This window comes from Vitis riparia, chromosome 10 (assembly GCF_004353265.1).
Source record: "Vitis riparia cultivar Riparia Gloire de Montpellier isolate 1030 chromosome 10, EGFV_Vit.rip_1.0, whole genome shotgun sequence".
In the NCBI taxonomy this organism is placed as follows: Eukaryota; Viridiplantae; Streptophyta; class Magnoliopsida; order Vitales; family Vitaceae; genus Vitis; species Vitis riparia.
The window spans coordinates 15,306,262-15,320,558 of NC_048440.1; the positions used below are offsets into that span (position 1 = coordinate 15,306,262).

The window sequence follows — 14,297 nt, forward strand, 5'->3', positions numbered from 1 at the left end:
CAATTACTATCAAACATACTCTAAATAAATTTCAAATTGATAATATTATATAATATAATCAAGTTATTTCTCAAAATTAATCAATTTTTTATCTATCAAAATATATATTTTAAAATTAATCTAACTTTAAATAATAGAAAAATTGCCCAGGAAGAAAAAAAAAATCCTTTAATCCTTAAACTAGAAAATTACATATGTTCTTTTTTATTATTTTACAAAATGGAAAGATATTTTCAAATTGTATATTCATTTCTATACATACGAGGAATCATTATAACCATATCCGATTAATTGAATTATAACATAAGATAAGATAGGAGATGAGATATCATTACTTATCCCATTTTTCTATGATTGATTGAATAAAATAAGTTATCTAATCACTCATCGTAGCAGGTATTTGATAAACCAATTTAATAACTCAAAACGAGTTAATAACTTAATTTTTATTAAGTAAATTAAATATGTTTGATAAAATAACTTAAATTAATAAAGTAACTTTAAGTAATAAGTAAAAATAATTAACTTATTCTTAAAAGTACATCTTTATTTTAACTTTTTACTTTCATTTGTCATAATTACCTCTATAATCTCCTTTATTACTCCATTAGTACTCAACTTCTTGTGTCCTAATTATGATTTTCGATAATAAATATATCAATTTGATAATTTAAAATATGTTTTAAGTTAGTTCTATCAAACAATTTTAATATTTAAATTAATAATTAAATAATATGTTTTAAATTAACAATTTAAGTATAATTTAACTTTAAATTGACTTAAATCATTAAATAATAAATATTAAGTTTTTTAAACACACTCTTAATCTATGTTTAATCAAATATCGAATAAGATAAGTAATGAATCCACAATTTTTTTTATATTTGTTCTACATATGAAATATTAATCCAAAGTTAAGATGTACAATATATATATGTCCAGCATCATAAATTTATTTATTTTTATAAATTTTTATTTTTTATATTACTTAATTTGAAAAATAATTTTTTTATTATAAAATTAAATTTACCATTAAAAAGAACTAAAAATATCTATAAAATAATATTATATAGAATTTTTTATTTATAAAGTTTAAATATTTTAATCATGAATATCAATAAATGTAAGAAAATTTTCATTTTTAAAAAAATAGAAAATATTATAATACAATATAATTTTTATTTCAAATATTAAAAAATAATATATATTTTATTTTATTTTTTTATTCTGACTAAATATAATTATAAGATAACATATCTCATTCAATATATTATCTTTAAATATCATCTCTAATGAATTTAATATCCAAATATATATATATATATATATATATATATATAATCCTAAAATATTAATATTATATCATATCTTATGAGTCAACCATATTTTCCAATTCCTCCCATATTTGAAAGGAAACCACTAATGATGGATTTGGGTACATTCCTGAATAAAAGATTGGGCTATAATGATAACCACAAACCCTAACCTATGTCTAATTCTTGGAAAATCTAAGAGAAAATGCAATGCAAAGAAAAGATAGAAAGAAATAAAAGATAAAAAAAATATCTAAAATCAGTATACTACTTCACGTTTAACTTTTTTATATAAAAAATAAATAAATTTATAAATAATTTGAATTATAACTTATTTTCTTTTATATTTTTCATTGTAAAGAAAATAAGTTTCCTTACTAGTTTTTTCTTTTCTTTTATTTTCTTTTCTTACCATTTCCCAAAAACCAAACATAAATTTAAAACGCTTTTGAAAACAATTCTAAAAAATAGTTTTTGAAAACAATTTTTAGGCACAGTTTGTAACAATTTAAAGGTAGCTTTTAGGGATAATGTCAATTTGGTAAAACACCTTCAAAAGGAAAATAAATGCATACCAATCTGAAAGCAACTCAACAACAGCAGCAGGTAACAAGAGGAAAAGCACAAAGAACACATGATCAGAACAGGCAATTCAGGAAGCAACAAATCAACATAGCAACAATCAGGTCATGTTTCCATGGAGTTGGCTCTGCTCCATAACCAAAAAGCCAGAAAGAAGAATACGATCGATCTCAAAAGTAGAAGAGAATACAACGATTTCCAACACAAATAAGGCCCTTCTGAGTTGAATTATTCTTTGATGATATAAATCAGAAGAATCACAAAAAAGGATGAAATGAATAGGACACTTCTACCACAACTGAATGCCTCAAACTCAGCTCTTACATCATGTAATCAAGAATCTGCGTTCCATCTACATAAGGATGGCACATTGACAACAACCAACCAGCCAATCCTGCAAGTCTTTCAGTGCCTTCTACTACTCTAGCAGACAATTTTACATATAATGTTGGCTTCACCATTTTTCTCAACTCAAAGCTTAGGCAAAAAAGGAAAGCGGCAAAGAGGCTCAGCAATGGAACAAATCAAATAATTTGAGTGACAGGGTACTCACACAATTAATTTCCCTTATGAAACCGATATTCTAATAGCCAACTTCTCCATGAAGAGAATTAAAATGCAGCTTTTCAACAGCCAATTTGTTGAATCAGGCATACGACTCTATGAAGGACTCTCTTAATCCCAAGTCTTCTGTGGATGTTCTGCTATAATAGGCGTACAACACCAATTGTACAACCCCAAGTATGGTTCCAATTCCATTTGGGACCTGGATAAAAGAAAGCGAAATATTAATCATATAAAATTAAGCTAAGGGGGCGTTTGGACTTCTTATGGGAATCGAAGCAGTTTATATGTTGCCTTTAACACCATTATTACTTTGCTAAAACCCTAAATTAGTTAATTGTTTAGAATAAATTTATCCATATCAATATATCAGATAACTCAGTGGAAAAACTTCGAATCATATGATTCACATCTAAGTGAATAGACTAATTCAAACCTCGAATCATAGGACTAGTTACTTACATAAATGAAAGGATCATGCTTGAACATTCCATATGTGAAGAAGGAAAGGCTCATCAAAAAGGTCGACAGGGACAGATAAAATGGCATGTATTCAACGCTCCTTGTTCGAATCACCAAATTCTAACACAAAAATATTATTGTAAACATGTAAATACGAGAATAAAACATAGAATCTCAAAATCAAAACAAGGATGGCAAAAATCTCATATGAACTTACAATGATGAATAGAGGAGAAGCAAACATTGATATAAGGGATGCAACACTCAAATATCCAACGAACAATTGCCGTGCATGAGGGTCAAAAAGCTTCATGCTTGCAAAAACTATGATAGCATATATGCCAAAAATTGCTGTCAATAATCCCGACATTTTCATCTGGAAGCAACATCCAGGGGCAATGAATAATAATGCTTAATCATTCACACAGGAGTTAAGGATCATATTGCAATGAGAAATGCAGCTAAAGTTAGAGAATAGAAGCACCTTTTTTGCTTTTTCAGCAAATGTAATGAAGATGCCTATGTAGATTAATTGAAAAATTGCTCCAACTGAATTCACTGTAGCAACCAATATGATACCAGGTGATACAAGGGGCATCCCATACCAGAGGCATATCAAGCAGTTCAAGAGGGCATATATATAAGGCAACCCCGAGAACTGTTCTGTCGATCCATTTCGAATGATTCTCCTAAATGTAGGTCTGCAATAGGATTTACAAATTAGTCTCATTAATAAGTGTGGAGTCATCCTCTTTCCTTTCATTTCGAACAAAAAGATCTCTAAGCAACTTACATGGGCGACACGAACAATACAAAAGCAAATAGGTTCCCTGTAAAACCATGAAAGCAGTATATGAGTATTTCCGAGCCCTAGCAACCCTAATCAATCCACTAAGCAGTAAATTCAATTGCCACCTCAAGGAATATTTGATTGCCCCATGGACATTAAAGGACCCTTTGAGCATAACATAGCTTATGAAGGAAGACCACTACTGAAATTTGAGAGCCATCACTTCAGTTGGTATAGGCTTTAGTTTCAAGATTGTGTGAATTAAAATGGATTCAAATTTTATTGTCGGTTTGTGACAATGATTCTAATAATTGGTAATAGCCTAATTTTCAATTAATCAATTGAAATTCAACAAACCCCCAATCAACCCCTTACAAAACAGACCTTATACATATCAGAAGTGCCTTTTTTTTTCTAGCATATGCCTAGGTATTCAGAGTATCGACTTCTTAATCCTTCATTAGATAAATTATTAAATAACATGGTTGGTTCCTGAGAAAACTGTGAGAAGAAAGAAAGCTTGGAAACTGTCAGTGATTTGGACATGTATGTATGAGACACAAAATGGAAGATTTCAACCATTGTTTGGCTCCATACATGCCTAACAACATCACACATTTTCACCCAAGAGGGATCATATGCACGATGTGCAACACGTGAGACCTAACTTTCTTCCATTTTCCTGCAATTTTCTCCGCAACCAAACAGAGCAAATGAGCTAACCCCACCATCCACCCCCACCCCGCCATTTTTCTCGACAGGTCAATAATCCAGCAAAAAGGAAAAATGAATTAGACACCCGTTAGGAATATTCCATGGATATCTGCGAATCCCAAGAATATATTTTTCCTAGTTTTTCTACATGCCAAACATATTAAAGGAAGAAGAAAGAAAGAAACCCAAAATTGAAGCTTCACAGATTTAAAAATGTACCTAAACCTATTCATTTTACATAGAAGAGATTGCCAAGAAAGAAAATAAATCATGGGCTTGCTTCAATCGACATTCAAGAAAACCAGAAAACCAAGATCAAGAAAGGTACCGGCAATTCCAGCTGCATCACAGCATACTGAATACACAGAAGACATGACAAACCCAGTTGAAAATGAAAGTTTCCTCCAGTTATATCAGCTTCCCTGATCACCAAACACCCGCACCAGTCCTCTCTGTCTCCCTCTCTCCCAAGTCACAAGACTCACAACTATGTCCTTGCATTCATGACAGCTCTTATGCACCTTTTCTTTACAAAACGGACAGCTAAATAGTCTTTTTTGGGCACAATTTTCGCAGATTTTTTGTGGATATTTTTTTTTTTTTCCTCAGTGAGGTGTTGGAAAATCTCCAAATCCAATGGTGTAGAATTTCAGCAGATGGGGATAAACTCCAAGTGGGACATCTCACAAGTGTTTTAAAACACATGTTTGGGACACACACTGGTCCGCCATCATCCACGTCCTTTATCCATTAATTCAATATATCCTTTTCAGTTCATTTCATCCTCTGCATCCCACCATATCTACCCATTCCTACAATCCCCAACAAATGAATAAACACCCATCTGATCTGATCAACCAATGGATGAGAATCTAAAGTTTTTCCTCCGCAATCTTTCGTGTGATGGGTGGTTCAGATTTGAAAAAGACAAGTGAACACCCTGTTCCTGAAAGCAGCTTACACTTACTTTCCTCCTCCTACCGTTTTTGTCATTTTGAACATTAACATCATTAACTTATGTATTATTTTTCTTGGTTGCTAACAGATGGTGGTATTCTGGGTATTGCAATAATATCTTGATTTCCAGAAGGCGACATAAATAATTAAAAATAATAATAGTAAATTGGAAAAATAATCTGGTCATCACACCCATCACAGCCATGTATAATTACTATAGCAGGCATGAGTTGATTATGGATTTCTTCAAAAGGACTTTATCCTTGTTTTGGACTTTTGTCCTGACTCTCCTTGTTGAGCTTCTCACAGAAGGAATTCCATTTTCTTTAAAAAAAAAAAAAATTCAAATCTAGATGCATTTCTAGAACATCAATGATGCTTCTGCCTTTCATATTCGCTTTGCTTCAGGAAAGAAAAAATATATAAAAGAAAAATAGTTTTTTATGTTTATTTTTATCATAATTTTTTTAAAAAATAAATAAATACAATTAAAATTAATTAAAATTTTATATATTTTAAAATTATTTAATATTTATATGATAAAAGAAATTAAATAAAATAAATTTGAAAAAATGTATAAAAATAATTTCAATAATAATATTACTTAAATTTCAAAATTGCCCTCCTCTAACTCACCTCCTTCCCCAATCATTTTTCTTTATTTATTTATTTTTTTAACTTTATAAGTCATGGAAGTTGATTAAAAAGTTTGTTCCCTTTTTTAAGTTTCACACGTACAATCAATCATGTCACATAATTTTATTTATTTATTTATTTTTTATCCTTCTCTTTCCTATTAGCTTTGAGCACAACCCTTTTAACCTTTTCTTTTTTTTGGTCAATCATGTCACATGATTTTTTTTTTTTTCTTTTTTTTTGTCCTTCTCTTTCCAATTACCTTTAGTGACACCCCCTTTTCACCTTTTCTTTTTAAATATGTTGGCTACACATTCTTAAGTGAAATCTTATTTATTTATTTTACTTTTTCATCTTTTTACAATTTATTAATTTTAATTATTTATAAACTCTTTAAATACAATAATATATATATATATATATATATATATATATATAATATGAGAAAAAAAATATAAAATTAAATATATAATAAACAAATTTAGATTGTCTAAAATATAATATTTTATATATTTATATTAAATAAAATATTTATTTATCTAACAAGTGAACTCCAATGATAATATTATTAAAATTTCAAGATTGCCATGTAATTCACCTTTTTCTCAATTTTTTTTTTCTTTTTTCTTTTCATTTTTTAACCAGGTAATTCATAAGTTTGTCTGTTTTTTAGTTTCACCATGTAAAATCAATCATGAGGTTTTTTTTCCTCGCCACTTTTGATCTTTTCTTTTTTAATATGTTGGCAACATGTTCTCTTATGAAATATTTTTTATTTTATTTTTTTTTTCACTTTTTCATCGTTTAATATTTATTGATTTTAATTATTTATATACTATTTAAATACAAAATAATATATATAATGAGAAGAAAATATAAAATTAAATACATAAAAAACAAATTTAGAGATTTAAGATATAACATTTTATATTTTCATGTTAAATAAAATATTTATTATTTAATAATTCTTATCATGTGTAAAAGTTAGCTCATGGGTTTTTTTAAGTATGTTTTGATGATAACAAATTATGATTAGTTTATTAATGACTAAAAATCAAGATGAGTTTTAGTTTTTATTTAAGAAATTTAAATGTAAATTCAAGATAATCGTCAAAGGTTCAAAGGAGTGGAAGTGTGAACATGCATGAAGAGTGTTCAAGCCTAGGAATTAATACTTTGGTACACTTAGTATTTTCATATTAAATCATGCATCAATTCATATTCGATTTATGCATTAAAGTTAAAATTTTATTAAACCTAAGTATTCTTACTTGAACTTTAGGCAAAATGATTTAAACTTGACTTCCTAAAATACTTAAAAGACTTTATCTAAGTTTTAGAAGAAAGATGATTTGAAAAATATAGGTTTTCAAGCAAAAATAGGCAAATTGGTCTAAAGGCTACTCAACTAATTAGGGAACTAATTGATTGGTTACATTTTCTTAGTCAAGGACACTAAAATTTTCTCTCACATCCAATAGTTTTGTCTTCCCAATCGATAAGCTACTTTTCTCGATTGAGGTCCGGTCTAACGATCACCTACAATGCAATTAATGTCCAATGACTAATCAATCGGTCAAATCGAAGCTTGGTTGAATGAGGTCAATTGGTGTTCTCTTTAGTGTCCAATGCTAAAAACCTATAAATAGAGAATTTTGCTTCATTTATTTGATAGAGAACATTGACTATTAACTCCCTACCAACCTGTTTCTCATTAAAAGTTCACATATTCCTCTTTAGTGCATTCAATCCTTATTTGAAAATCTTCGTAGTGCACCCATGTCATTGAAGTAAAATTTTGATTGTTTAGAGCTTCAAGTTGAGGTTATACTTTAAAGGAACCTGTGTGCCAATTGGAGCCATAAATCATGTTAGAACTCAAGGAAATTTTTATTTTATATGAATAACAAATTAAAAAATTTTAATTAAATAAAAAAGTTAGAATCACAATTAAGTTAAAACCCTAAACAAAAAACTAAAACTATGATCCTTAATTTCGATTTTCACATGAAATTTTAAATTTTTAAAAATATAAATAATTAAATAATATAAAAAATATTTTTTTAATCTATATGCAACAAGATTTATAAAATAAATAAATATCTTATTTATCATAAATGTATAAAATCTTATGTCATAAATCTTTTAATATGCTCATTATCTATTTATTTTTATATTAATTTTTATAGTTAATTATTTATAATATATTATTATTTTGTGTTTAAAATGTCCATAAATAATTGAAATCAATAAATGAGAAAAATGTATTTTTTATTTATATAAATTAAATATTAAAAAGGTTATAAACTTGGTCAAGTTTTTATTTTATATAAATAAAAAATTAAATATTTTAATCAAGAAAAAAAAGTTAAAACCATTGTCAAATGAGAATCATAAGCAAAAAAGTAAAATCATGATCATTGATTTTGATTTTCATATGAAATTTTAAAATTTTATAATAATAAAATAATACAATAAAAATATTTTATTTAATCTATATAGGATAAGATTTATCAAACAAATAAATATTTTATTTAGCATGAATATGTAAAATTTAATGTCCTAAACCTCTAAATTTATTTGTTACGTATTTATGTTTATATTGACTTTATTTTCATTAATTATTATGTTGTATTTAAAGGGTTGATAAATAATTAAAATTAATAAATATTAAAAGATGAAAAAGTGAAATTGAAATGATTTTATGAAGAGAACTTGTGGCCATATATTATATAAAAAAAAAAAAAGTCAAGGACTACGCGACTTGAGAGTAATATAAAGGAAAAAGAAAAAAGAATAATTACTTTGGTTCACATGAAAAAATAATAATAAAAATTAAAAATTAAAAATTAAAAAAAAAATTGATAAACACTATAAGCTCTCTTGACTTGTCGTGTAACGTTAAAAACATATATGAATGGGTTAGTTGGCTAGAGGAGTGGGTTGAAGGACAATCTTGGAATTTTAGTAATGTCACCGTTGAATTATATGTTGGTGGAATTATTTTCTTTAAACATGCGTTTTGAAAGTCAAAAATGAAAGTTTTCAAAAATTCTTTTTTTTTTTTTAGTATATAATTACATGATTTTTCCTTCTTTTTTTCAATGTTAAAATCATTCTCATTGTTAAAATCATACTTACTAGTAACCATTTTAGTCGATGATAAAAAAATTGTGTGGATGCTAATGTGGTAAAAAAACACTATTTTGATAAATATTTTAAAAATACATCAATATTTAGATTTATTTATTGAAAAAAATAACACCTTTATCATAAACATTTTTTTTTTTTTACTGAAAGGGTTAGATGAATATAATAATGGTAGTAGAGATTACATACTTTTGCCTAATTATTGTGAAGTCCATAAAAATTTTGTGAAATGAAATATCGTTTAATATTCGCACATCTCCATTTATATGTTTTTCTTGTTTTTTATAATTTATATATATATATATATATATATATATATATATTTATCCGACATGTATAAACACAATTAAACTAAAAGTATAAGTACTAGTCTATATATATTGTAAATATATATGCATGTTTTTATGAATGATAATAGAAAATGTAAAAATTATTAAACCAAAATTTAGTTAATCTCAATTTTAATGATAATAAAACAAGATATGAAATTAATGTTTTATCTTGAGTATGATTAAGTAAGATGATTTTTAAAGTGACAATTAAAAAAAAAAGAAAAAAAAAATCTTAAAAAATGTCAAAACTTTGTTTAAGACTTTTTGTAATGTCATTGATATGTTAGGATTATACATCTTATTTTTATGTTAGGATTATACATCTTATTTTTATTTATGCACCCAAGATTATTTAATTTGATATTGCTTTAAAATCTTATTTAATTTGATAATTTTGTATTTTCATTTAAACCATTGTGTCAAATGTTTTTTAATGTTGGTTTAAAAGGTTTTAAGAAGTTGAATGCTAGTTATCAAATGTTTCAAACCCTAAACCAAGATATTTTAGGCACTTTACAATCAAACTGGTTGAGACATAGAGGAACTAGTTGAACCATTGGCTCAATCGATCGAGATGCATTTGTACATGGTATCTCTTATAGTAGCGTGTATTCAATGGTTGAGGTTAAACCTCGATCATACAAGGTCCGATCAACCCAATGATCACTTACTATAGCATCTAAGACTAGTGAGTTAGTTGAATTGGTGTTCAACTGAATAACCCTAAATTGTGTCTAATAGCTAATTTAACCTTTAAAGTCCCATAAAAATACTTCAAACTTCTTTGTTTAAAAAGTACAATAGTTCTAAATCTTTTACGAACATTATTTGAGCATTTGAGAAATGTTTTTTAATATACCTTGTTTTAAACTTGCATATCATTAGTATACAACGTTCAATCTCAATTTATCTTATATCATTTAAACCTAAATTTTATACTATAATTTTTTTAAAATATCCCTTACCATTTCTTCTAAACCTTTGTAAGGGGATACCAAGTGTGATGTATCACTTAGTGTTCACTAAGTGCAAGGTATCATTTGGGTACTCAAGAGTGAGATATCTCTTGAAGTATTTATAAATGTCAATTAAAACATGTCAATCCAATCATAAAATTTGAAAGCCTTAAATTGAAATTAGAGAATAATCGAGGTAGGGTGAGATTGGATTGAACTACTATAAATCTTGTGTTAGCTTTATTTTTTCCTAATCTTTTTAATTTATATGCAATTACTTTTTATTATATTTGTTGTATATTTACATATGATTATCTATTATATTTACATAATTTAAATTTATAAAATAAAACTATACCATATTCACCTCTCTTTAAAGTAATTACCTTAGGTTGAATTAACTAAAATCCTAACAATTGGTATTCCGAAAATTATTATTCTTATAGGATAAAAAAAACAGACTTGATTTTTAAAGTCTATAGATTTTGATTTGTGGGAAGTCATTTTCAATGGATATTACTTTCAAACTAAAATTGAAAATGAGACGTGAATTCAAAAACCCAAGTCGATGTCGTCTCTCTTCAGTGGGTATCAATAATGAATATTAACTCCAAAGCATAGCCCATCAAGTTGATGGCTACTTCTATTGTATGTGCACAACCCATTGTGAATTAGTAGAAAATGTCGTTATTCAAAATATATAAATGAGTATATACTAAAGATAGGATACTCACTACCGACCTTATGTATTCAATAATTTTCACGTCTCTTGAAAATTTGAAAAATGGTCACAAAAAAAAAAAAAAAACCTAATTAATATGGTATTGAATTCTAAAAGAATAGCTTTGAATCTTTTGCGAAATTTCCAAAAATCCACAGTTTTGTTTTCAATAAATTGTGCAGATTTCATAGAGTAATGTGAAAGATACGGGTTTGTTCGGGAATTGTTTTTAAAAATAGGCTTTTTTTTAGAACAAAAGACAAAAAAGTATATATATATATATATATATATATATATATATATTTCTATTTCAAATAAAGTATTTTTAGATATTTTATTTTAATTATTTTATATTATTTTTATTTGTTTTTTTGATATAACTATTTTAATAAATAATTATATAAATATATAAAATGATTAAAAATAAATATTATATATAAAAATTATTTTTAAAATATATTAAAAATATTTTAGATTTTCAAACGGAACTTTTTTATGCAAATTTCATAAAATAGTTTTTAAAAACTATTGTCAAAATCTATTTTTAATAATTGTTTTAGAAAATAGTTACCTAACCGGCCTATGATAATTATTTATATTAAAAAAATGAAAATAATTTATATAATTATTGTTTTTCCTCTTTGTTAGTCTAGTTAACAATCTGAAGTCACCTAAAAGGCTTGTTTTTTTATTTATTTAAATTGAGGTAGATAAATAAATATTAAGATTTTCTCTATTTTTAAAAATATGTTCTTTTTGTAATATTTATTATTTTTACATTCTTCATATTATTAAATTAACCTTTTTTTTCTTGATAGTTGATACTTTTCAATGTCTATTCGTAATCTTAATATCAGATAAAGAAATGAAATGTAAGAATATGTGAAAATAAAAAATTCAAATTTTGTAATTTAGTTTATCATAAATAATATAAAGGGGGTTTGAAATAGGAATATATTAGAAAGAAAAAAGAGAAAAATATAGGAAGGAGTCCGACTCTTTTATTTGGACTATGAAATATATCAATGATCCTAAAAGGAGGCGAATAGAGTGAATATTACTTTTTGTAAATTTAAATTTAGAAAACGTAGGTCAGCATTATATGCAATTATAAAACAAATATAATGGAAGAATAATTTACACATAAAATAAAAGGGTATCGAATAAATATTGTAAATATCGGTTTTTTATAGTGGTTCGGCATAATCAAACTTATATCCACTCTCTTCAAGCTTTTAATCAAGCGATGTTTCTATTAATAAAAACTTTAAACTTAAGTCTTCAAGCTTTACAATTTGGTTATAGTTTTAATCAACCTTATTGGACATAGGACTCAAAGAACTCTTTTGGATTGTGGTTCCAAAAAGATTTTTCAATATAAAGTTTTCAAAATTTTCCATTTCAATTATGGCTCTAAAGTGCCTTCATAACATGAAGAAAAAGATTTCTAATTTATAATATTTGCTCAAAGAGAATATAAATAAATTAGGGTTGAGTAGTATACTAATATAAAATGTAAGTTTGAAAAGTAAATACACTCTAAAAACGTTGTTTTAAGACTCAGAATAATATTTAAAAGTAATTTACAACTCTTTATAAAAAATATAACAAATTTTGAGCCTTTAAATAGGATTTGAAAACCCAAACTAGTCATTGAGGTTATTATTGCCCAATTAGTTCAATCGCCCTCGACTAGCTCAATTGGTTCTTAATTAGTTAAATATATGCTATTGGAAAAGAGATAATGTAAATAGACATCAATCGATCAAATTTAATTGACTCAACTTGTTATTTCGTGCATCAATTAGTTGCATATAAAAGACTTTGATAAGAGTTCTATAACCTCCAATAATTTATATTCAACTTTTTAAAATCCTTTAAAAACAAGTTTACGAAGGATTCGATTTAAGATTTTTAATTAAAACACAAAATCAACTAATTTTAAAATAAATAAAACCAATTTATGCTATTTAATGATTATAGGTGCTTTAATAAAAAAATAATACAATATAAACCTGATGAACCCACAACCTCACAAAAAGATTATAAAAAAATTAGCTTCAACTATCATCTCGGTTTCATTATTCTTCTTGATTTATTTTTGACTTGATATATATTTGATGGTTTTTTTAAATCCTTTTTGTCTAAATACATGTGAAATATAATCATTAATTTCAAATACTATTTTATTATAATTTAAATTGATATTAACCAAACCTTAGTTTCACATAAATATTTGTTAAATTAAATTACTAATGCTGGTAAAAGAAAAGTGGAAATCATAATCTACGTGTTAAAACACTATTTAGGAGAGTTTTTTTTGGGGTTAATAATAAAAAATTATAAGGAAGTATAACTATTTTTTTAGTACATCAACTAAATGCTAAGTATACTATCGATACATTTATTGTTAGGAAGTGTCCCAAATTCCTAATTAGTATAGATTTCTTTTTGTAAATAATATTATATAGAATATTTATAAGTTTATATATTATTGTAATATTAGACTTGAGGGGAAAAAGTCATGAGATGGAGATGGACCTGTAGAGACTATACGAGGTGGATAGAGATGTGAAGAAGAACGGGAGGTACCCGGTGGAGCGAGAGGGCTCGTATTAAGGTATGGATATAAGGAGTGGGGAAACATGGGACGTTTTGGGAACCTAATAGTTGTATCTGGTTTTGTCCTCTATAATATTTTTTATTATATAGTGGAATCATTATCTTTCATCCGTGGACGTAGACATGGTTGGCCGAACCACGTTAAAACCTTGTGTACCGTATGTGTGATTGTTTTATCTTTATGTTCTTGAACTAACATTGTTGACATCAAAGTTTTCGTTGGCACTACAATTGGTATCAGAGCTTGGGTTGAAGATTGATGGAAGAGTAAAAGATCACAAAACACACAAGATGAAAACAAAAGGAATTTTCACTGAAAGTGGAGTTGATTGCTCTTTCGTGGTGATATGATACAAAAAGGTTTGTGTCATGGAGGGATTGAAGATTAAATTCATGGAATTTGGTCAAAGGTGGAGATTGTTAGGAAGTGTCCCAAATTCCTAATTAGTATAGATTCATTTTTGTAAAGAATATTATATAGAATATTTATAGGTTGAT

The 14,297-nt window shown here is 26.3% G+C and overlaps 1 protein-coding gene across 1 annotated transcript; it reads right to left on the reverse strand.

Annotated features, from left to right (window-relative positions):
• Positions 1 to 1,986: 1,986 nt before the first annotated feature.
• On the reverse strand, positions 1,987 to 5,028 carry LOC117923279 (bidirectional sugar transporter SWEET2a-like). Its single transcript, XM_034841504.1, has 6 exons — positions 4,754 to 5,028; positions 3,715 to 3,751; positions 3,406 to 3,622; positions 3,139 to 3,297; positions 2,922 to 3,041; positions 1,987 to 2,661 (listed from the first exon to the last, which is right to left on the reverse strand). Exons 1-6 carry the CDS (start codon positions 4,797 to 4,799, stop codon positions 2,542 to 2,544), a joined length of 699 nt encoding a protein of 232 aa, XP_034697395.1. The 5' UTR covers positions 4,800 to 5,028; the 3' UTR covers positions 1,987 to 2,541.
• Between the last annotated feature and the right edge of the window lie 9,269 nt (positions 5,029 to 14,297).

What these genes read in the sequence shown, in the direction of transcription:
- LOC117923279 (XM_034841504.1), bottom strand. Translation starts at nt 4,799, where the DNA reads ATGTCTTCTGTGTATTCAGTATGCTGTGATGCAGCTGGAATTGCCG. An exon ending in TGATGCAGCTGGAATTGCCG is followed by an intron (nt 3,752 to 4,753) that starts GTACCTTTCTTG and finishes ATGGTTTTACAG; the next exon opens with GGAACCTATTTGCTTTTGTA. An exon ending in TTGCTGAAAAAGCAAAAAAG is followed by an intron (nt 3,298 to 3,405) that starts GTGCTTCTATTC and finishes TGTTGCTTCCAG; the next exon opens with ATGAAAATGTCGGGATTATT.